This window comes from Pristis pectinata, chromosome 2, assembly GCF_009764475.1.
Source record: "Pristis pectinata isolate sPriPec2 chromosome 2, sPriPec2.1.pri, whole genome shotgun sequence".
In the NCBI taxonomy this organism is placed as follows: domain Eukaryota; kingdom Metazoa; phylum Chordata; class Chondrichthyes; order Rhinopristiformes; family Pristidae; genus Pristis; species Pristis pectinata.
The window spans coordinates 115,281,159-115,306,654 of NC_067406.1; the positions used below are offsets into that span (position 1 = coordinate 115,281,159).

General features: G+C 40.0%; 1 protein-coding gene across 3 annotated transcripts in view; it reads left to right on the plus strand.

The window, feature by feature from the left end:
• The window catches only part of fhdc1 (FH2 domain containing 1), an 81,044-nt gene that overhangs the window by 11,449 nt on the left and 44,099 nt on the right, over positions 1 to 25,496 (plus strand). For all 3 annotated transcript variants that reach the window (XM_052040013.1, XM_052040005.1, XM_052040020.1), the window contains exons 2-3: positions 12,346 to 12,965; positions 20,649 to 20,710. In XM_052040013.1, coding sequence (XP_051895973.1) covers positions 12,552 to 12,965; positions 20,649 to 20,710 — 476 coding nt within the window. In that variant the 5' untranslated portion in view covers positions 12,346 to 12,551. The remainder of the gene's footprint in view (positions 1 to 12,345; positions 12,966 to 20,648; positions 20,711 to 25,496) is intronic.

Sequence of the window (25,496 nt, forward strand, 5' to 3'; positions counted from 1 at the left end):
TCACTTGCAATTGTGCTCAGATTTCTAATGTGATTTTTACGTGTGGCTGGGCAGGACCTGAAGCACGCCCAATGCAGGGAAATAGTCTTGGGAAAGAATCCACACTGTCTGGGTTCTATCCAAGAAAATATGCCCCAAACTTGTATTTGTCATTTGTTGTTCATTTTATTGTTCTCAAAGACCCACAAACTGAAAATATCATTACACAACGAGAGTAGTTGACTACTCCATTAAGGAAATAGCGTGGAATTTGGAGATCTGCCTGGGGGCACTATCAGATTGCTCATGTCAGTCAGTTCCCACATCTCTTTTTCTCTTTTGCATGGTACACAAGTGTGGAGATTGCACTTGCTCAGTTTGCGGGGTTTGTTTGCCTCTGGCCCAAAAAATGTCCAAAAGCAAGGTTGGGGGGGGAGGGGAGACCAGAGTTTTTGTTTAAATAAAATATTAGCAAAAAATATTATAAAGGTACATAATAGAAGAGGAGAAAATAGGGTCTGGAATAGGCCATTCAACTCCTTGGTCATGGTTCGCCGTTAAAAATGATCATGGCTGCTCATTCATCTAAATAACAATAACTCCCCATACACCTTGATGATTAATTTGACACTTGCAGTCAACCACTACTACAAATTAAATATAGCTTATATTATCACATATCTTTAGAGTATCAGAAATTTTGGTTTCTCAAAACCAAAATAGTGAATGATTTGTAATTGGATAATCCATTTTCTTTCGTCGTCAAGAATCTCCTTATGGATCATTCTGAATTGTTTCTCTAGTTTTGTATTAGCTTCTCATTGACACTTTCTAGTTGCAGTCTTCCATGTGTATTACGTATCATCCTTGCTACTTCACTTCTGATTTACTGATGTTTTTCTTCAAATAAATCAATATTGTGCAATGGAAACAAGTGGACCACTTTGTGAAAATACATGGTATAAACAAAGATACTACAAACAATGAGTAAAACAGGAAATAGCAGATCAGGAAGCATCCATGGAGAGAGAAACATGGACGTCCTTAAATGTTAATTCTTTTTCTTTCTGCTGTATTTTTCTCCTTGCAAACCACAACCTCTTACACTTATGGAGTTTTGAATCTCCCAGTTGTCAATCTGAGATATCTGGCTTTCAAAATTTTCAATTCATTTTAACTTCAAAAGAAATTTGAACAATGCCGTCACCAGCAACATTTTTGTGAAAATGAATATTTAAATCCTGGAGACTTGAATTTAAAGAGACTCAGATTACTGGCTGTGAGTGTCGCTGAGTGAGCTCTGCATTCTCTTCTGCAACATATCCGTTGTCCATTTTGCCTCTGGCATTTTGGGCAGTGATGAAGCTTTTCTATCCATGTATGTTCTTGGCAAGTATTCCAATGGTTGTCCAGATTTATTAGCTAAGGGCTTTCACAGCTCTTTGCCATGTTGTCTTCTGGTGGCCTAATTTTAGTTTCCCTTCAACTGTCCATCTGATTGCTGCTTTAGTTCATCCAAACCACATGACTAAAGTATTCTCAACACTTCCTGGTAATGATGGTGCTCGTATCTCCTTGGCTGCACCATATAAATTGGTCAATATTTGAGGTAGTTCTGGGATACAAGATAGGGAGGATTTTTCTGAGGCACATTTTATGAAACAAAGACCATTTGGAGATAATGTACACCTCATTTCCTGCGTTCAGCACCAGAGGCAAAATATGCAGCCCTGATAAATTTGGTTTTAAGTATTGCATTTCAATGAATTCAGGCTTTATTTAAGTAACTGTACATGCTGTTGTTTTCTTGATTCTGTTTCGTACATCCTGGTGTGTTTCAGGACATCTGTCTCTGCATGAGTGAGAATGTGATCCTCTATCTGTACTGGTGATGGTGAAGCAATATTAATGATTCTGTTGTGGTTAATTTTCAATCCAGTTTGCTGGCTGACTGTAATGAGTCTGGTTTTTAGCTGAGTATATGATAAGAAAGCAAGGTTCATCTGCAAACGTATATGTCCACCTGATATCTCTTGGTATACCTTCTGTTGTGCAGCACATTACCTGAGTATTGAAGAGCATTGCAGACCTGACACACCTCTAACACATTCCTGAGTTGACTTCAAGACTGCACTCACTGTGATCAAGGTTGCATATAAAGCTGGGGTAGAATCTTTTATGAAATCATAAAAATATTTCCAGCAGAGAAGAAAGCCATTTAGTCCATTGTGTTCACGATGGTCAAATATGAAGTCATACAGGTTACTCTCCCTTCCCAGCTCGCAGTTCTTTGCCTTGTACTTTATGGCTCTGGTTGATGTTGATTACATGGAGGAGGATTCCATGGGCATGCAGAATGCCCACACTTGAGAAGGTTATGGAGCTAGAATTCAAAGGGGCTTTGAGAGTATCACATTGGTCACTACACCAAAGCATAGAAAGCTATGGACCTAATGCAGGTAAACGGGATTATTTTAGATAGATACAAGGGGTGGCATGGATATGGAGGGCTGAAGGGCCTATTTCTGTGCTATATGACTCTATGACGCTATCTGGTGTAATGATTTGTTCTGCGGCACATTATAAGAATTACTGAGACAGTAGATCTATAGAACAGAAATTTGTTATCCCCTCAGGATAATAGCCTTTGTGATTCCCCCATTTCCACCTTCCAAATGCTTTTATTATTGTTTACCAGCACAGGAGCTGCCACGTATGGAGTAATGGTGCAGTGCAAAGTTGAGCCTTCCAGGCTGTCCTCCAAGGCCATGTGCAGCATCATTCCCTGCAAGTCAATACTCTGCACTAACTATGCTGCACCCACTTGGGAGCACTGAGATGAGCAGAAGGTTACACAGAGACAAACCTAAGGTAATGCATAAGGGCAAGCTATTAGTGGCTGCCTGTTCATTTTCTTGTGTATACAAATAAAGCTTGGAATGTTGTTCTGCTAATGGGAACAGCAGGTCTGTGGACAGGAACTGTAGTGGAAAGGAAATTGTTTATTGAAATGTCTGTCTGATGGGTTGTTCTGTGGCTTCCAGGTCAGCAAAGGGTTCCTTTCTTCCTTCTGCTCCATCTGCTTGCTCTTCTGCTCTGGACCATACAATAGATCTCCATACATTTGGAGATTTGTTCTGCATTCTTTGGCAAAGAACCTTCGGAGCAGTTTGGGTAGTAGAAGTGCTGCTACGGGCACTGTTTAATCATGTTTCTGGTGGTAGAATGGTACTCATTGTTTGAATGTTCTCCTTTTTCTCTTGAGCTTCTCAGTGGAGTCAAGTAGCAGGTTGTTCCTAAATAGCCATGCATTGGTTTGGTTTAATGATTTAAGGGTGCAAAGCAGACTGGCCTGTTATGAGATGAAAAGAGAAGTGATTGATCCCTATGTTGGTATTAACCATAATAATCTTTTGTATGATTACAGATCAGTTGGACATTGAGAATAAAATCACTTGTGGTTGCAGAATGTCTTATTACTAGGCTAATTCCTGGAATAAGAGAGCATTCTTGTCATAAATGGCTTTAGAAGCTGGATCTATATTTTGAATTTGACAGGCAGATTTGATATAGGACATCTAGAGGTTCCCTGTATTTGGATTTCCAGAAGACATTTGACAAGGTGCCACATAAAAGGCAGGTGCTAAGATAAGAGCACATGGTATTAGGGGAAATGTGTAAGCATGGATTGAAGATTGGTTATCACATTGAAGTCATAAATGAATCTTTTTAAGGCTGGAAGGATGTAATTGGTGGACTGCCCCATGGATCAGTTCTTGACCCTCAATTAGTTACTATTCATGTTAATGAGCTGGAGCAGGGAGCAGAGTGGAAAGTATCCAAGTTTGCCAATTACACAGAAGTAGGTGGGAGAGCATATTTGTGATGAGGATATTTGATCTCTGCAACAGGCTGTAAGTTGAGTGATTGGGCAAAAATTTGGCAAATGGATAAGTGTGATGTCATACACTTTGAAAAGAGGAATATAAAGGCAGATTATTATTTACATGGAGAAAGGTTGTAGAAGTACAGAGGATCAAGGTGTTTTTGCACAAGTTGCAAAATGTTAGCAGGCAGGTGCAGCAAGTGGTTAGGAAGGCAAATGGCATATTGGCCCTTTATTGCATGATGGTTGGAGTTAAAAATGGGGAAGTATTGTTACAATTGTACAGGGTAACGGTGAAGCCACACCCAGAGTACTGTGCACAGTTTTGGTCATTTATAGAAGAAAGGATGTAATGGCATTGGAAGCAGTGAAAAAGAGATTGACTGGTCCAATTCCTGGGATGAGAGAGTTGCCCTGTCATGAGTGGCTAAAGAAATTAGATATATATTCTTCAGAGTTTAGCAGAAAGAGGGGTGATCTTACTGAAACGTAAAAAATCCTAAGGGAGCATAAGAGGACAGTTATTGAGATGTTTCCACTAGTGGGTGAATTTCAAATGAGGGAACACAATTACAAGATACAGGGTTGGTCATTTAAATCTGAGGTGCCTAAGAACTTCTTGCAGAGGGTGGTGAATCTCTGGACTTCTCTACCCTGGTGGGTTGTGGAGGTCAGATCACTAGAGGTATCTGAAGAGGAAGTAGATATATTTTTGGGAGACTGGGGAATTGAGGGCTATTGGGAACTGGCACAGAGGAGGAGATGAGGCATGGAGCAGATCGTTCACGATCATATTAAATGGTGTGGTTGGCTTGAGGGGCCAAGTGTCCTTCTCCTGCTCCTGTTTGCATATGTTCTTATGGTCACAGGACAATGTCAATTATATGAGTGAGGAACAGGAGTAGGCCACTCTGCCTCTCAAGCTTCCTCCACAATTTAGTCAGATCATTGCTGATCTGATTCTAACTGTAGTCCTGCCTACCCTCAATTTATATTTATGAGAGTTAAGAACTCCCCGAGGATGGAAGAAAGGCCATAGTCCAAGAGTAGCTGAACTTGATGAAGTTCTTGATAAACTGCCTTTGTGAGATATCTGTGTTTAGAAAAAGATAATTGAAGGGATGGTTACTTGGACTAGGCACTTGGGTTAGGTGGAGACAAGAAAAAGTCTATCTTGTATACTTGCTCTTGCTTAACGGTTAGCTGGTGGATTTAATTAAACTGATGATTTTATAAATGTTTTGTCCATTCGTTGAAAGGGTATAAAAGGACAGGGATCTTGGGAATGAATGGAATAGAGAGGGGGAGTAAACTCCTCAAACTTACTCCCAAACATGAGATTGGGAGGAAAGGCTACCAAAGTTCCCATGTCTTGGAGCAGCAGAGTTTGGCAGAAGTTCAGAGGTCACTACAAGACTTGAGAAATTGAAGGGCCTTCCTAAGATCAAACAGTACTTCTCTACAATTAACTATTAACTTAATTATCAACAAACTTAAATGTACTTGATGATCCCTTTAAATATAATGGAGGATCCTCTAAGGACACGTAGGTTTGGCTGCATTATCGAGGTCGTTTGGCAGGGTTGGTTTCAGAATCGTCTTTGCAAACCACTTGACATCATGATCGGTCTGCTCTGCATACCCCTACTGTGTGAGAATCTTACCAACATAATGATTGGTTGAGATGTGCTTGGAAATAAATGCAAAGCTGCAGAAGAGCAGCATGAACAATACATGCAACTAAGCCAAATTGCATTGCCTGAATATACAGACTGTATTCCAAGGGAAGATGTAGATAATCTTTTCTTTTAAAAAATGGAGCCTTGGTAAATTGATGACTTTGTTATAAGATGGAGGTCTGGAAAAGGAAGATGGGTTCAAAACAGATTTCATTTGTACTTCTCTGCTCTCTCAGAATTTTAGGATGGATTTCAAAGAAGAGGGAAAAACAAAGATGGACATTAAATAGAGGCTTTTTAAAACTGCTCCCATGTCTTTATAATGGCTGGAATATGACTAAAAATTGCATCTGTTCCCAACCATGTAAACAGTGGAGCTGCTGCCTCATAGCTCCAATGATCCAGGTTTCAATCCCGATCTGCGGTGGAGTTTGCACTTTTCTCCCTGTGACCATGTGGGTTTCCTCTGAGTTCTCTGGTTTCCTCCCACATCTCCAAGGTGTGTGGGTTGCTGGGTCAATTGGCCACTGCAAATTGTCCCTAGAGTACAGATGTATGGTAAAATCTGAGGGGGGGGGGGTGATGGAAATGTGGGGAGTGTTAAATGGAACTTGTGCAGGATTAGTGTAAATGGGCACTGTATAGTAGGTGGGGACTCAGTGGGCTCAAGGGCTGATTCCATGCTATATGACTGACTTCTGGGAGAGGCAAAATTCAGAGATAATATCAAAGCTGGTGAGTGAGAAGTACTCTGGAAAATTTATCTGGATTTTTCTTTTCTACTGGTCGACCCCTACACAAAAACAGATTATTGAAACCAACCCAGAGAGAATGTGGATCATGCTTCCAAACTCCAGAAAGTATAGGCTCCATCTGCTAAATCTCTCCTCATAAAACAAACCTTCCTTCATGCCAAATCACTGCGCACCCCACCCCCCCCCCAACCCCCGCACCATCCCAGGAATCGTGTGGGGCATCTTCACAGCACTCAGTTTATCCTTCTTTTGAATGGAAACTAAACCTGTCCACTCTATTCCAAATGCAATCTCATTAGAGTTCTAAATAATTGGACCAAGATGCCCCTCTTCTACTTGTATCTTCTTTCAAAAGGCCTTCAGTAAATTGCCACACAATGTTATTCAACGAAATGAGAGCATATGGGATTGAGGTGAAAATATTGGCGTGGATTGAGAATGGGCTAATGGACAGAAAATAGAGAGTAGGAATAAACAGACCATATTTAGGCTGGGAGTCTGTGATTAGTGGGGTCCCACAGAGAACATTTTGCCTTCCTCATTGCTTCCTGAATCTTTTAGTGAGTCATGTACAAGGCCATCCAAGTTCATATGAACACCAATGCCTTTCAGTCTTTTCTCATTTAAAGAAAATACTGTTCCATCTTTTTCTGAGGATGACCTCTCATTTTTTTCACAATATATTGATGGCCTTGCATGTTCACGGATTCCCTTATATTCTCTCTGTTGTCTTTGCAATCTATACTGACACCCAGCTTTGTATTATCAGCAGACTTGGATGCATTATATTTTCGGTCTCCACATCCAAATATTTGATAAAGATTGTGAACAGCTGGGGCCCCAGTACTAATCTCTGCAGCACCCCACTACCCACAGGTAGCCAACAGAAAACTGACCATTTATTCATTGTTTTCTGTCTGTTAATGAATCCTCAATCTATGCCAGTAACTTAATGCCATATCCCATGTGCTTTAATTTCATGGAATAATCTTTTGAGTGGCACCTTTTATTGAAGACCTTCTGAAAGTCCAAATGCATCACTTCAACTGGTGTCCCTTTGGTATTCTGCTAATTACAGCATCAAAAAAGTGTGATTTGTCAACACAATTTCTCTTTCACAAATCCACGTTTAATTTTGAAGTCCTTTAATTTTGAAGTGCCCTTTTATCACTTCCTTAATAGATTCCAGCATTTTCCCAACTTCTGATGATAGGCTTTTATGTCATTCTCCATTTTCTCTCTCCCTTCACTAAAGGTATTTATTGCATTTACAGGGCAGGCATGGTCGTGTAGCGGTTAGTGTAACACTTTACAGCGCCAGCGACCCGGGTTCAGTTCCTGCTGCTGTCTGTAAGGAGTTGGTACGTTCTCCCTGTGTCTGCGTGGGTTTCCTCTGGGTGCTCCGGTTTCCTCCCACATTCCAAAAGACGTACAGGTTAGGAAGTTTTGGGCATGCGATGTTGGCGCCGGAAGCGTGGCGACACCCGCGGGCTGCCCCCAGAACACTCTATGCAGAAGATGCATTTCACTGTGTGTTTCGATGTACATGTGACTAATAAAGATATCTTATATTCCAATCTGTGGGGACTATTCTAGAATCCATGTATTTTTTTTTGAGGATGACAACCAGTGCATAGACCACCTCCATTGCTACCTCTTTCAAAACATTGGGATACAGGTCATCAGGTCCTGCAGGTTTATTGGATTTCAGTCCCATTAATTTGTCTCATTCTTTTAATTAATGCTAATTTCTATCAGCTCCTCATTCATGCTAGACTTATAGCTTTCCATTATTTCCAGAAAATGTTATGTGTCTTCTGTGATGACACAAAATCATTATTTAATATCTTTGTCATTTCCTTCTTCCCCAGTATAATTTCCCTCATCTTAATCTATAATGGATCCACATTAATCTTTTCCTTATCACGTATCTTTAGAAGCTTCGTCAGTGTCTGTTTCTTGCCAGGTCACCTTTTTTCTTCTTTCCTTATCAATTTCCTGGTGCTCCTTTGCTGAATTCTGAAATTTTCCCAGTCCTCAGGGTTATGTCTATTTAACAACATTATAATCCTTTCCTTTGGTCTGATACTATCTAAACTTCTCTTGTTAGCCATAGAAGCTTGGGAAGAAATAGCAGGCTCTAGTCATCATTTTCCCATCCATCTTGGGCACGGATGAATCGTGAGAGGAATGGACAACTGCCAAGCTGGTACTGTTGTACCAGGGGTGCAGCATTAGTGCTGCTGCCTCACAGTGCCAGTGACCCAGGTTCGATCCTTACCTCTGGTGCTGTCTGTGTGGAGTTTGCACATTCTCCCTGTGACCACATGGGTTTCCACCTGGTGTTCTAGTTTCCTCCCACATCCCAAAGAAGTGCTGGTAGATTAATTGGCTACTATAAATTTCTCTAGTGTAGCTGGGTAACTGGAGAATAGGGGGTAGGGGGAGGAAGAGAGTTGATGGCTGTGTGAGACAATAAGGGGCAGGGAATTATGTGTGGAGATGGGACTGTTGGCAATTCTCATCAATAAATTAAATGAGCTGAATGGCCTCCTGATGTAAAATATATATCTATAAACAGAGTTAATCTCACATCATTGGTGTCCAAATGATTGGAAACATTTCTTGAGGGACAATCAAAGACATCATAGGTTTGTTAAGGGAAATTCATACTCGACTAACTTGGTTGTTTCATTTTATTTGAGGAGTTGATAAGAAGGGCCTTTGAGGATGGTGTATTTGATGTAGCCCATGTGGATCTTAGCAAGGAACTTACAGCACCATGTGATCAGTCAAAGGATCATGGCATCCAGGCCAAAGGGTAATGATCAGTGGGAAATTTAGTGATCGATGGGCTTTATGCAGTGGAATTTCGTAGAGTTTAATCCTAGGCCTCCTGCTTTCAGCGGTATATCTTGTGGACTTTTCATGGACTCTGTATTTAAGGAAGCTTGTGGATAATACCAAAATTGGCAGTTATTGCAAAGGAAATTGTAAGCTGCACTAGAATATTGGTGGAGCATCACATGAAATTCAATCTGGGAAGTGCGAGGTGAGGCTATTTGGGAAGGCAAACTAGGAAAAGGAATACATAGAAACTAAGAATTGTTTAGATCTTGGAGTGAATATTTCATGTCCCTGAAGGTAACAGGATGGGTGGATAAGGTATCAAAGGGTATCTGCCTTTATGGCCAAAGCATTAGATATAAAGAGCAGGGAGGTCATGGTAAAACTGTTTAAAGCACTAGTTTGGCCACATCTAGATTACTTGTAATGAGATGACCACCGTGTATAGAGGGGACATGAAGGCGCTGGAAGATACACAGGAGATTTATGAATTTTAGTAATCAGAGAATGACCAAACTTCAGTTGTTTTCTTTATAAATAAAGAGGCTGAGGAGATTTAATTGAAATATATAACATTTTGCAAGGCTGGACATGGCCAATAGGAATGGACTATTACTCTCGGTAGAGAGGTCAATAACTAGGCTAGTGATTAAAGTCAACTGGTAGGAGAGGAACCAAAGAAACCTTTTACCAAAAATGATGGGGTTCTGGAATTTGTTGAATCTGAAAGGGTGGTGTCAGAAGAACCTCTCATTACATTCAAAATGTACCTGGATGAGCAGCTGGAAGTTCTGAAATCTGCAGGGCTGTAGACCAAGCCCTGGTAAATAAAATTAGCTTCAGTAATTCTTCTGGTCAGTTAGATGTAATGAGCTGGATGACTTCCTTCTGTGCTGTAAATTTCATTGTTAACTGTACAATCCTTGTCTTCCATGTTACAGTCTCTGCCTCAGTCAGGAAACAGATCAGCTGTTTTTAAAGGCATCCAGCTGCAATGTATTTCAGATGCTCAGAGCATACCTTCTGATCTCTAAACTATTTATGGGTTTCCTTCAAGTTGTTTCTGCATACATACTGTTCTAAAGTGAATAGACTAAGATTCTGAGTCAATCTTAGTTGGAGATTCTTAAAGCTCAGAAACCTCTTTGTGGCTCTGGTCTGGATCTTTTCCCAGGCAACAGTTTTGACTATCCGGGGGTTGAGGAGAAGGATGTCATTGGTTAATGTGGTTCAATGACTAAATAGTATCTGTTGATATGTCATTCATTTTAGAAAGTCACTGGACACCCTTGAGATCAGAGGATTGGAAATCAGATAACACAGTGTTTATGTTCAAAGAGGTAACATGATAGGCATGAACAGTCATGAAATCATTATTAATTTACAGTGTGGGTAAAATAATGGGATTGATTATTAGGAGTAAATTTAAAGATCATCTGTATAACACTTAGTACCGATTTATGTTTTCAGAAAGGGAAAACCCTGCCCGAGCAACTTCAAATATTTTATTTGAGAAAGGGTCAACCAAAGTGGGCTGTGGGAACCTCTGATATTGTGAAACTTCCGCTTTCAAAAGGCTCTTTATGAAATTTCACATGAAGGGTCACTGCATTAAACTCTGAGCTTTGGGATTTAGAGATAAACCCAGGGAATGAACAGGAAACAAATTGGAGGATAGGAAACAATGAGTGCTAGTTGGGAGAAACAGTGGATTGTCCCAAGGCTTGGATGTGTACTGCTTCTACAGATTGCTGAAACAATTTGAAAAACTGGGGGCATGAGGAATTTATATACTTCTTACTTTCTTGTGAACTCAAAGAAAAAAACATCTTGATGTAATTTGACTGGTTCATGTACAATTTATCAAAAATCTGAATTCATCCTTTTTTGTGAGTGAAAATTCTTAAGTAAATAAGTCTTGTCATTTCACAACCATGCTAAAGAGGCCAGTCTTTTTTTGAAAAAAAATGCTTTAGTAATGTAATATCTTTGTCTCTTGAACTTTGTCTTTTCTATAGCCCCTGTACATAAACCCTTTTCTCTGTTGCTTATAGCTTGTTGTCAATTAAGTAAATCATGTGGGAACTTGCGCCCTTTTCTTGCCTACCACAAAGAACATTGTTCTCATATTGAAAGAGACTGATCATTTTTCATGTAAGCAATTAAGAGTTATTTGTGAGAAGAATGCTCGTAGGTATGCACAATTCATACCTTTTTTGAATATAATTTAGTTTTGAACTTAACATTCCCTTCAAGCACAGCTTTATCTTGTCAGAAATATTTGATACATGTTGTTCACAGTTATCATTCTGTAACATTTAAGTATTTGATAAGTGTGATTCATGGGATTTCAAACACAAAGAATTTCAAACTCTCTACTTAGTCAAGTGATTGGATATTAAACTGGGATTAAATAGAATGTACCAGATATGATCTTTACTGAGTTAGGAGATGTAAACTTGATGAGAACTAGGGGAAAATGTTGCAATTTAAGGCAAATTACCCATTGCCTAATACTAAATGCATTCCAATTAATTCTGCTTGGTGCCTAAGTGACATAGGCACACAAGCTGGATTGCATTCCAGGCACCCCAAAGTGAATTGCCCAATTGCAGTCTCCATTCTGGTTCCTTCATAGAGAAAAGCCACCAGTGAGATATGAAGGTGCTTCTAATATTTAAAAGCCTGTACCTAAAGGAGGCATCAAATCCATAGAAGAAATTAGAGAGAAAACCTTGCAACTACTATTTTGATGTTGATTATGTTTTTTTATTGTTGATTTAGGAAAGGTGCGGCAAATTGAAATTTCAGCAAAACTTGAAGCAGTTTTTGAAAATCAAATAACTGCAAATGTTGGACGTCTGAAATGAAAACAGAAAATGCTGACATCACTCAGCAGGTCAGGTAGCGTCTGATGAAGGGACTTTGACCTGAAACATTAACTCAGTTTCTCTTTCCACGGATACTGCCTGACCTGCTGAGTATCTCCAGCATTTTCTTTCTTTTTCAAGTAGTCAGATAATTTTTGGTAAATGTATTGTATGGGAATCCTGGCCAATATTTAATCCCCACCCATCCCAAAAAATAAAGACCCTTTAGTGGAAACTATAAAGAGTTAATCAGTTTTTGCAGGAGATACACCTGTGCTGTTGATTATTCCATTATCTAACATGAAGGGATTTTGTTTTTTTATTAACAGGTTCTGATGCCTCGATAGATGAACCATGATAAAATATGATTGTTCTGAGACATTACGCTCTTCAATGGATTGTATGCAGAAAAACCTGTGAATGAGAGGAGCTTATCAGCAAATGTTGGAACAATGGGTGTGAATTAGCCCCAGCCTTTAAAGACCTTACAAGGGGGTGGAAAAAGCAAAGTTATTTTTTCTTTTCTTGGATTACAATGCAAGTGATGAGTTGCCTGTCATTTGTAAATGACAAAGAGAATGCAAGTTCTCCATCTGTCTCTGATTTAATCCCTGAGGCACCGACACCATCACCTTCACCTCCAGGGCCTCCACCTCCGCCTCCACCTCCACCTCCTCCTCCTCCTCCTCCTCCTGCACCACCAGGACTCCCTCCTCCACCATCGGGTTCCCGAGCTGGTCATCAAAAACGAATTCGCAGTTTCTTCTGGAAAACCATCCCTGAGGAACATATTCGTGGAAAAACAAATATTTGGACAATTAGTGCAAAAGAACACTCTTACAGGATTGATACCAGGACTATTGAGGAGCTGTTTGGTCAGCAAGATGACGTTAAAATTAAGTCTGGGACGGCAAATTCAAGATCCTCATTTAAAAGCAGCAGCAAAGAGGTAAAATCAGAATGTCAATTTTTCATGTGTTTTATCGCAAGATTTGAGATATTTTCCAATTGGTTGCTATACTTTGCTCGGTGATAACATTTTCAATTCTGGCTCTGAAGGTTGTCAGTTTTAGTCCATCCCAGAGGCTTGAACACATGATTCAGCCTTCCATACCAGTGCAATATTGAGAAAATCCCACACTGTTGGCATTGCTACCCCCTCAGGGTGGCAAAACAGATTCTAAGGCAATATTCTGAATGTGTAAGGTGTTTATCCTCATTATTTATCTCCCTATCAAATTTGCTTTGTCCTTTTATAGGATTTTTTTCTAATAGGACTTCATTCTGCAGAAACTACTTCATGTGTTTTCCTGCATTACAACAGTAACAATGCACAAATGTTCCTCACTCTCTGTAAAGCAGATTGGGACATTGTGGGATAAGAACAGAAAATGCCAGAAACACTCAGCAGGTCAGAAGTGATGAAGGGTCTTTGACTGAAAACGTTCACTTTTTTGTTGTACAGATGCTGCCTGACCTGCTAAGTGTTTCCAGCATTTTCTATTTTATATAAATGCCAGTTTCTTTATCTATAATTATTTTCAACACCATTTAATAAAATGTTAGCATTTGTATAGAATGCCAAAACCAGTCAGTGACTGGCAAATTAGGGAGGTTTAAAAATGATCAATGTTCAGATTTTTAATCCTCCAGTAAAATTGCATTAACTGTGTCTATTTGAATTATTGAACTTTTTGAATAATCTGCACACAGTTGTAAAATGACAAATGTTTAAACTATTCAGAGGAATTATCAACTTTGGAAAAGAAGAATTAGCATTTTAAGAGTCAAATATTTTCTGTTTACCCCTCTAAGTTCCTGCTGTACCATTCTCTGGATGACCAGGTGGATTGCTGTCAAGCTTTTGCCAATATTCCTTAACCAACTGTTCAGTGAAATATCTAAATGGACTGGGTTGATTTGGTTATTAGTTGATACGCATTTGTTATTTTATCCATTGACATGCTTATATTTAAGTAGATGATCCAGGGAAGTGGTGCCTAAATGAAGTTTCCACATTCCATCTGCCAATGCCTCCTAAATACTTTTCACCCTAACACTTGCTTTTAAAAATGTTTACAGTTCAACATTTGAATGGCAATTCCTTGAAGGAATCATGTAGGAATTCCTCAAATACTGAACTGTAACCAAATGGAATGTGGATAGCGTTTATTCTGATTTGGCAGAGCTTCCCAGCTTTATATCAAAGAGTAAATTGCTGTATGATTTTCATCCATTATACTGTCAGACTGTTACTTAATGCTTTTAGCTTTCAAACATTCTGGTTGCTCAAGGTATTCATCAGAAGCTGACTATTGCCCTAACTGTTGGGGAAGAGCTTAATATTGGATAGTAAGGAGGGGATCTGATAAAACTGTGTAGATAAGGATAGAACATGATGCAGAGGTACTGGTATTCCAGTGGGATTCTGACATGCAGTGCAAGAAACCTCACCAATGGAACTTCTGTATGGAGATATGGAGAAGAACATTAGCCGTAGCTCAGTGCACTACCAGGATGATTGAGAGGCTGGCATGGACACAAGGAGAGCAGTGGGAGAGGTACAGTCATGGTAATAGACAAAAATCCAGTTTTTAGTGGAATCCACTTGTGACATAACACTTGACACATCTATGGATTTCAGAACATGATTTAAGTTTCACGGCTGTGGGCTGGATTTCCAAGGACTTGGGAAACACAGCAGCTATATGGAGACAAGATCCTCTGTCAGCAGAAGGTAAGTGATTTTAAAGTACATATCCAGGAGAAACGATACTACCTTCCTCCAGCTGAAGCAAACCTCCTGCTAGTGACCTGTCCTTGCTGTCCTGATTTCAAGACTCCTTTAAATCTGTGATTCCAGACATTCTGTCCTCAAGACCAGGGTGAGCTGCCTCGACAACTATCACCCGGTAGCACTCACATTTATCATAATGAAGTGCTCCGAGAGGTTGGTTATGGCTAGAATTAACTCCTGCCTGAACAAGGACCTGGACCTGCTGCAATTCGCCTACTGCCACAACAGGTCTACAGAAGATGCAACCTTACTGGCTCTCCACTCAGCTTTGAGCACCTAGACAACTGCAAAACATGACCAGCCTGCTGTTTATCAATTACAGCTCGGCGTTCAACACCATCATCCTGTCAGTACTAATCACCAAGCTTCAAAACCTGGGCCTCTGTACCTCCCTCTGCAATTGGGTCCTTGACTTCCTTATTGGGAGACTACAGTCAGTGTGGATCAGTAACAACATATTCTCCTCGCTGACAATCAACACAGGTGCATCTCAAGGATGTGTGTTTAGCCCACTGCTCTACTTTCTCTACACTTGTGACGGTGTGGCTGAGCACAGCTCAAATGCTATCTATAAATTCACCAATGACATCGCTGTTGTTGGTAGAATCTCAGATGGTGATGAAGAGGCGTACAGGAGTGAGATAATTCGGTTGGTTGAGTGTGTCACAACAACAGCCTTGCACTCAACGTCAGCAAGACCAAGGATTTGATTGTGGACTTCAGGAAGGGGAAGTTGGGAGAACACACATCAGTTGTTCTCATTTGAGGGGTCAGAGGCGGAAGCCTCAAGTTCCTGGGTGTCAACATCTTGGAGGGTCTATCCTGGGCCCAACACGATGCAATTACGAAGAAGACACGCCAGCATCTTTACTTCATTAGGAGTTTGAGGAGATTTGGTATGTCACTAAAGACTCTTACAAATCTCTATAGATGTACAGTGGAGAGCATTCTGGCTGGTTGCATCACTGCCTGGTATGGAGACTCCAGAGGGTTGCAGACTCAGCGAGCTCCAACAAGGGCACAACCCTCCCCATCATCGAGGATATCTTCAAGAGGCGGTGCCTCAAGAAGGTGCCATCCATCACGAAGGACCCTCACCATCTGGGACATGCCCTCTTCTCATTACTGCCATCGGGGTCAATGATTCAGAAACAGCTTGTTCCCTTCTAGTATTCTGGACGGTCCATGAACCTGTGAACACTACCTCGTTATTCCTTTTTTTTGCACTATTTATTTATTTTTGTAATTTATAATAATTTTTATGTCTTTGCACTGTACTGCTGCTGCAAAACAATACATTTCACGTCATATAAGTCAGTGATAATAAGTCTGATTCTGATTTCTCTGCTGTCTGTTTGGCTGCCCAGTCCCTCCACTCTGAAATCTTTCTTGATAGCTGATGCCTCTGGTTGCAAACTCATGTCATAGACTTTCCTGCTGGTCATTCTGGCTGGTTGCTCGGTGGGAGACACTGCAAAAGCTGATAAAGAAGTTGCGCTGATAAATTCAGCAGAACTTTCACATCCCAAGGTTTAAGGAATTTTTCTTGACCACTAACCAACACTTTTTCATTCCTTTCCTGCCTCCTTCAATACCGTTACTCCAACCTCTCGATAATGTCAGAATAATTGGCCAGTAATAGCAATAGTGCACCATTTATCCAATGAATCACATCTCTACTATATAAGGGAGTACTCACACTATTTATAAGCATAGTTTACAATGCATTCATTTTTGAATTATAATTACAAATCTGCAAGGTTATATTTTTCTCATCCTCCTTATCCTACCCCAACACCCCCCCAAAATGAAATGAAAATCTCTTCAAACCTTTAAAAGCCTAGGTATCTTTCAAAGATTGGTAGTAGAGCAAAAGTGAAGTTTGTAAACCATTTTATTTAAAATGGATTAAAACTGTGCCTTTAATAGAACAACTCCCCCCACCCCCCCCCCCCCCCCCACAATATAAAACCTTCACAAGATGTTGCACAGACGTGCAAGGAAAATATTACAGAATTGATATTATAGCAATAAACTTTAAGGGCATTTTAATAGCATTAATATGAAGGTAGTGTTCCAAGATTGTGATTTGTGAGCTGCAGGTTTTATTCTGAAAAAAAATTGGCCCAAGCAAAACAGAATTTCCTGGACTTGCCAGCATTTTAACTAGAAAGAAAATGACTTTGGTTTACTGAGTGACTTGGTCAGCTGGAGAACCAGGAAGATGGGGAGGGGAACAATTAGTCTAACTTTTGGTGCTCCTGGTTTCCTGGTCATTAAAGTTAATCACTTTAAAATCAGGAGATGGAAATAAAGTATGATCATCCAGATGCTCAATTTGCAATCCAGCTGCCCATCTGGCAAGACTCTTTGTGGGAACAGACTCTGAAAATTTATTGTTGAAAAATGAGAAAAGACCATGGGGCGGTCAGGTAATTAAAACTGTTTCCTTCTACCTACAGCTAAGTGCAGGTGTGCTATTACGTTCTGGTATACAATGGTGTGATTTAATTGTGAACTCGTAGGTCGCTGGCCTTGAATTCCTAATTTTTATGGGGACTGAACAAGAAAGACAATGTGAAAGTTGGAGTGCAAACCATCTCGCTTAACTCCCAGGGCCACTATAAAGTGGCAGAGGTTTAAGAGAAAGTCTCCTGCCAGTCCTTTCAAACAGGGATTCCTGTGGAGAGTTTAAGGAAGGGTAGGAAAATGTTAAAAATGAGGTAAATGTTCGCAACCAAGTCTTTTCAGACAGATTTTCTATGTTAGGTTATTGTTTTTTAATGCTATTCTTGAAAAAGTTTCTAATACACCATTTGTTTTAACCAGTTGAAATGTGACCTTCGGAGTGAAGCTCATATTACAAGCATGGGGGGGGGGGGGGGGGGGGGTGCTGTGCGCGGAGAGAGATTGCTGAATGTAGGCTCATAAACATGCTAAACTTATTTTCTCACCCTTGCACCAGCTACATTTCTCACCAATGACCTGCCTTGGCTAGCTTTAAACAGGCATGATGCTATTTCCAATATTGGTAGTCTTGTCCCAGTGGCTGGTTACTCATCCTCTGTAGTTTACTGGAGTTGCAAGAGTGGGGAGAGCAGGAGTAAACAAATGTGAGTGTGAAAAGAGATGGCAAAGGGGTAGAATGCAGATGAGGGAAAAGCTGCCAAGCTGTAGTTTGCACAAGGAATAACAATGCCGGGGAAAGGATTAAGTGGGCCAGTGGTAGGGCTTGGAGAATAAACATGGATCTAAACAAAAATGGTAGGAAATAGACACTGTGAATATTCATTCTTCATTTCAACTCTGCAACTTGTTCACTATATTGCAATGCATGCACACTCAACGCACATTGTTAAATAAAGCGAGACGTGTTAAAATGGTTATTGCATTGTACTCTTGACCCGGTTGGCTCATTAAGGTTCTCAAGGTTGTCCAATACTGTGTGCCCTAGGAGGGGATGCTAATTAGGAAATAGCAATCATTGTCAAGAAATGCATCAGTTTACTTAACTTTGCCATTTTCAATACGTTGGTTAAGAGCACTATTCTACTTAATTTGACAAAAGTGTATACTCATTTTATAGAAAATGCGTTGCTCTGAGAATTTGACATTGTCCTCATCTGAATGGTGCCTTTTGGATGAAGTTATCATTTAAGATTAGGTGGCTCAGTTGGGAAGAGAGGAGAGTCCATTAGCTAACTGTTGGACAGTTGCAGACTGGGATAAGAGTGGGGAAGGTGCAAAAGCACTATATTGACTGATTAAATGCCACATAATAGAACTGAAGAGCAGATGAGGAAAAAGTATTAAATGATGAAATAATTTGTGGAAGAAATACTTAAACTATCTCTGCTGTGTTTTGGTATCTTGTTAATTACATAAAATGTTGCTTATTCTGGTGGCCCTGAAATTAGTTGGAGTGGGACAGGGGAAGTTAAGGGAATTCTCCATGTCTCCTGTCATGACTCTGGCAAAAGGTCACTAGACTGTCGACAGAGCTAACTTTACAGGGAACAGAGGAGAATCCTCAGAGAAACTGATTGTTGGTTTCTCTGAGGATTCTCCCCTGTTCCCTGTAGAGTTACTGTGGGAAAGTGAGTGAAAGCACATCTGATTTCAGACTGATATTTAATGTATGGCAATGAAGTGTATTTCTGCTAGAAATAGACTAGGAGCTAGAACAGGCCATTCAGCCCCCTGAGCCTCTTCCACACCTTGTGAAGAGGAAATCCAACTCATGGTTCCAAAGTCAATTTTTACTTGGCCATCTAAGACTGTGATGTAGTTAGTTTGTTTACACAGGTCAGTCCTACAAGTCGTAACTGGAAGTAAATTTTTCTCAAGAATTATTTTTATAACATCTCCTGTGACTTGATGAATTTTTGCCACAAACCATCGCAAGGTTTCTCAATCCAGCAAAAATACTGAATTGGAAATCACCTACTGGTATTAATGGCAAATACTTACCATGCTCATCCTGGTTCTTGTCATTTTAGTGGAGGTGTTAATCAATTTTTTTTAAGTAGACATTTATTCTGTTGTTAAAGGAGGATGGAGAATTATGATGGGAATCAATAATTATTAATAATCTTATTCGATGACAATTAATAATCTTACTATTAGTACTGATGGTGAATCTATTTAATTTGTAGATGTGTTTAACGAGTGATTTGCTTTTCCATGGGTGCTAACATGGTTCTCAGTAGTCCGATGTATAATTGCTATTTTATAGTGATTATATAACAAACTGTTTAGATTTGTAAAGAATACATGTTCAGCTATCTTCTGTCTTGCATGTTGCCTATCTCTCATATCACACTTGCATTGTATAAGAACTAGGAAGCATCGAACAGGTAGATATGTACCTCTCTCCTGTGCGAAAACCTTTTTTAAATGGCCTCCTAAATCTAAGTTATAATTGGCAAGATCGCAAATGTTATTCCCAGCCATACAGGGTACAACTAAAAGAATATGTCAAATTAAAACTAATGCTCCAACTGATTTCCATCGTTCCCCCAACAAAAACACATCATTCTGTATTTCAGTTTATAGTTATGGAGTTTTTGCAGGTATTTTGTTTTAAGTGAGTTACTTTGTGTGGGGAGTAGGGGACCAAAGTGAAGAAATCAGCTCAGCTTGAGAAATGCTGTGCAGACAGCATTCTGCCCACCAGTATTGCAGCAGAAATGACTGCTATCATTTCAAATTCATTCAAGCTTTGTGTCTTTACACCTAATTTTTTTTACCATTGCCAAATATATATGGGGTATTCTGTAAAGAAAATAAAAATGGGTAGGATAATAAACTGAAAGTACAACATTTGGGTAAATGCCAAATAAGATTAAAAAAGGCAAATGTCAGAAACAATTAAATCTGTTTCTTTTTCAACCATGCAGTGCCTTACTTGAAGTTTTGTGCCATCACACATGATATACCTTAGGAGTAATATTCCACTACAATCAGCACATATGTTTTAGTTGGCTCCAGCTAAATGTTATAACCACATTACACAATTCAGTTCAAATGCCTAATCTTAATTGTTTAATTGAACCCAGGCCATTCTCCTCATCATTTCTCTGGTTGTGTATATAAATGGTAAATAGAATTCTAGTACAATAATGTTTAAATGTTATAGAAACAAAGGACTGCAGATGCTGGAATCTAGATGAATAACACGATGATGTTGGAGGAACTCAGCAGTCCAAACAGCATCTGTGGAGATACACGGATGCTGTCTGGCCTGCTGGGTTCCTCCAGCATCATAGTGTTTTTCATCAATGTTTAAATATTCTTTTTTTTTTGTTGTGACTTGTTTTATACTTTTTTTTACAGATCAATATTTTGGATTCAAAAAGAAGCATGAACATTGGAATATTTCTGAAACAATTCAAAAGGTATGACACTTATGAACCACTGAAAGTTGTTGTATTTTCCCCCCCGTATAGTAAACTCTAGCAAAGCTTGGAACCTTGTGAATCTGTGTCTGCTTATTCTGCTGGTGCAGAACAGACTAAGTATATATTGCTTAAACTTCCGGAGGTGTGTATTAGAGAAAATAATCTTTTGCATTTACCAGTAATTTTGATGCCACATTGGACGTGCACTAACCTACCATATGTTAGTTTTGGGGGATCATCTTTCAAAACTAGAGGAATATTGTTGAAGCTTAATAACATAATGCCCCAGAGCAATATTTAATGCCTTGAACTAAGATTAAAAGTCACCACCTAGAAATCTGTGAAAGTGTTCCCTGTAATCACTGACTTACGACAACAGTAGCATCTGGATACATCATCCTTTTCAGGCATATCAGGCAATTCAGTCTCAGTGCTAAACCAGGCCAAGTGATCACCTGCAGTTATCTTTGCTTACCTGGAGGTCTGAAGGTATCTACAGTTATCAATCCTTAAGCTCTGGTCATCTTCAGTATTGTGTCTAGTTTGTCTTTACCTAAGAGGTCTGTCTTCTACAATGAACCCATGTCATCCATGTATTCCTCACCAACAAGCAAGCAGATAAACAAGTGTGAAGAGCATTGGAGTTGTGCTCTTGTTTGAACACTGGTCTTTAATGTTGTTTGCCGCTCCCTCCCTCCCTAACTCTCAACCCCTATTCACCCGAGTGCTTTTGAAACCACATTGGTTGCTGGTTTAGCAAAGGCTCCAAGTTAAAATTCTCATCCTCGTGTTCAAAGTCCTCTAAGGTCTCACCCCTTCCTATGTCTATAATCTGCTTTAACTTTGCAGTCCTCAAAGACCTGTGCTCCCTGAGTACTGGCACTTTACAAGTTCTGGAATTCCTTCCTGAAATCTCTTTTTTTCTGCAGCACTCTCCATATGGTTGGCCAAAGAGGTAATCTCATATTTCTTCAGATGGCATAGAAGGAGGCGATTTGACCAATCATATCTATCTCTCTCAGAGTCCTATTCCCCCACTTATTTCACTCACATGCTTATCATTCCACCCTGTTCTCCTGTCCCTCACGTACACTAGGGGCAATTTGCAGTAACATACAAAAATGTCCTGGGAGGTGAGAGGAAATCTGAACACCCAGGGGAATCCCACATAGTCAAAAGGAAAACATGCAAACTCCACACAGGAGCACCCAGGACCAGGATTAAATCTGGGTTGCTGGAGCTGTGTGGCAGCAGCATGAACTGCTGTGCCATTGCATTTGTACTAATGTCCAGAAACTCAGCACAGACTTCCAGTACAGTGGGGTGGGTGTGCCACATTTTTGGTAGTGCCATCTTTCAGGTGGGATATTATACCCAGATCCTGTCTTCTCTCAGATGAATGCAAAAGATCCTGTGGCACTCTTTCAAAGTAGAACAGAAAAGTTTTCCATAGTGTCTTTGCCAATGTATATCCCCTCAAGCAACATTTGCTAAAAGAAGTCATCTTGTTATCACTTGCACAGCAAGTTCCTACAGACAGCGCAAACAGGTTACCGAACTTCTTGCCTTACCACAGAGATGACATTTCAAAATCCACTTCATTGGGTTCAGAGAGTTCCTGAGGATGTGAAAAGTGGCATATAAATAAACACATTCTTTCTCAAATGGCTTGTACTGAAATTTGTGTCTGATGCAACTCCTGTGCAATACCTTCATATTTCTTACAAGAAATGAGAAAGGAACACTATGACAGCTTAATAATAACCATCAACCCAACTTCACATAGAGCCTACTCCATTTCTCCTGTACTGGAAAGTACCAAATTTGAAGAGCCCTTGAACCTTATTATTATTGGTTTTTGGCACCGTTTGGAATATTTCATCACAGATGGAATCCAGAGGCCCCTTGTCACAACCACATGACTTAATCAGCAATAAAAGAAGAAAAAAAATCTATGGTACTGTGCCAATTAGTAAGAATATTTCATTCTAGTAAAGGTCACTAGGAGTGGGAGTAAACTAACCAAAAGAACTGCAAACAGGAGGAATAAAACTCTCAGCCAAAAGAAGTCACTAAAGCACTCTGCACATTTATTGCACCAATGGAGTGTGGATTTGAAACTTCTACTGAGCATTGTAATTAAGGAAATGATAACTGGGAAAGAAAGAAAGAAGCCAAAGGATTTGACCCAAACAAGAAATGTAAGATTTATCATGGCTCAAAGTTGCCTATTACTCAAATTTTCTGAAAATAATCAACAACTCTCATTGCAAAAATTGATGTTTGTCAAATCCAATGCAGTGATCTAGCCTGCTAGTTTAAGCTCTACTATGTAATCTTAGTTACATTGTATTATCAATAATGATCCATTTACGGTGGCTGTAACTGGAGAAACTTGTCCTGCTGCAGCCATAAGGTGAATGTAAGATTCTGTGTCCAACCATCTGGCAGAGCATCTGAACGTAGCTGTTCCATCATGTCTTTTCTGCTTGGGATTCCGTATCTTAAAATGTTACTTTACACACTTGCGTAGAGATTAATTAATCAAACTGTCAAAGCATCAAGGAATCTTAGAAGAGATTTAAACTATGAGTTCATTGGCTCCCACCTTCCCTTTCTGCTGGTACTTGTCGTCTGTCTCGTGACCAAGGAGGAATCCTTTCAATTTTCTTTCCTATCCATCAGTTATTCCCGGGTTTGCAATCTTCCCTCAATTCCTGAGGCTTCATTTATGTCCTGATTATGATCTCAGAACTTAAGAGTTGACAGCTGCAAGGAGGACTGTGTCCAACTTGGCTGCCTTAATTTGAAGAGGTCATGGTAGCAAATGATTTTATTGTTGTAACTATCAACGTTTCCTAGCCTGTAGCGAATGCATTCACCATCATGTTTATGGCAAGGTCTGAAGGATGCTACTCCTTCAGGGACAGTATAATTTTTTTATTCCCATCTCACAATTAACTTTTTATGGCTTCTAAAGTTATATATTTGGATTTATTGCATCTACTAGCAATAGGTACTCCAGAATTGAGGTGAGAATGACTACCTTTGACATTAAGCCAAATGTGGTATCAAGAAGCACTGGGAAATGGACATAAATGGTAAAGCAGATCAATGGTTGGAGTCATACTGTGTACAAAGGAAGATGGTTGTGGTTTTTGGACATCAATCATCCTAGTGATAGGGCATGACTGCTGGAGTTCTTCTGGTTAGTGCCTCAGGCCCAATCATCTTCAGCTGCTTTCTCACTGACCTTCCTATTATCATAAAGTTGGAAGTGGTGATTATTGTCAATGCTCAGTTCCATTCACAACTCTTCAGATGAAGCTGGATTACTTTCACTAAGTCCTCTCATGATCAACACTCTGGGAAATCACTATTGATCAGAAATTCAACTGGACCAGCCTCATAAATATCATGGGTACAAGATTTAGATATCTTTATTAGTCACATATACATCGAAACACACAGTAAAATGCATCTTTTGTGTAGAGTGTTCTGGGGGCAGCCCGCAAGTGTCACCATGCTTCCGGCGCCAACATAGCATGCCCACAACTTCCTAACCCGTACATCTTTGGAATGTGGGAGGAAATTGGAGCACCCGGAGGAAACCCACGCAGACACGGGGAAAACGTACAAACTCCTTACAGACTGCGGCAAGAATTGAACCTGGGTCACTGGCGCTGTAATAGCGTTACGCTAACGGCTACACTACCATGCCTGTTGTCATACCATGTAGGTCAGAGGCTCAGTATCCTGTGGAAAATGTCTCTCCTCTGGATAGCCCAAATCCTTTCCACCATTTACAAGGCATAAGTCAGGCATATGATGGAATACTCCCCACTTACCTGATTGGAGTCCACCTCCAACAACACCATTTGAACCAAACAGTTCATTAAATTTAGGACCAAGCAGATCATTTAATTGGCACCTTATTATCCACCCTAAATCTACATTCTCTTCACCACCAGTGCCCTATGTCTGCATCATGTGCCACCTACAAATACACTGCACTTGCCTATGCTACTCCAACAGTACTTCTCAAGCTTGTAACTTCAGCCACCCCAAAGTGCGCACAGTAAGCACATGGGAATGTGTAGGTTTTCCTTTAAGTTTCATACCATCCTGATGTGGACACCTATCACCATTCCTGCATTGTTCCTTGGTCTAAATCCTGGAACTGCTACCAAACAGTATCCTACGGTAAGACTGTAGCGGCTGAAGAAGGTAGTTCACCATGAACTTTTCCAGGTCTTTTAGGGATAGTCAATTAGCACTGGCCTTGCCAACAATTCCTATATCCTGACAAACAAACAAGTAAAGGATTAGGCCAAAGTTCCCAAATGAAAGTTGAAAAGGAATTTGTCTTCAAATAAACATCCACCTAATTGCACTTGTCACCCGTAATTCCAGTTTATTCCCCCACCCACTGCAGTTTGTAGGCTTTAAAAAATACTTTGCTGCTATATAAACAATGTTTCTTGAATTATTAATTCTTATCTCATGCTTCTGTAGATTATGAGTTCTAGGGGGTTTTCCTGAATTCACCATGTTCCTTCCTTCAGTGCAGACTTCAGGACAACTCTCAATATCAGCAAAGCTGGTAGTAAGAACTGATTATTAACTTGCTCTGACTGGCGAATATCCAGGCTTATGTGTTAATGTTATTAGCAGAAACCTGGGACTCAAGGGCCCAATTTTTAGTGCTGCAAATTTTTAATGAGTCATTTCCCAAGCTGCTTATGACTCCACAGCTTAATTAACTGCAATAAATAACCACACA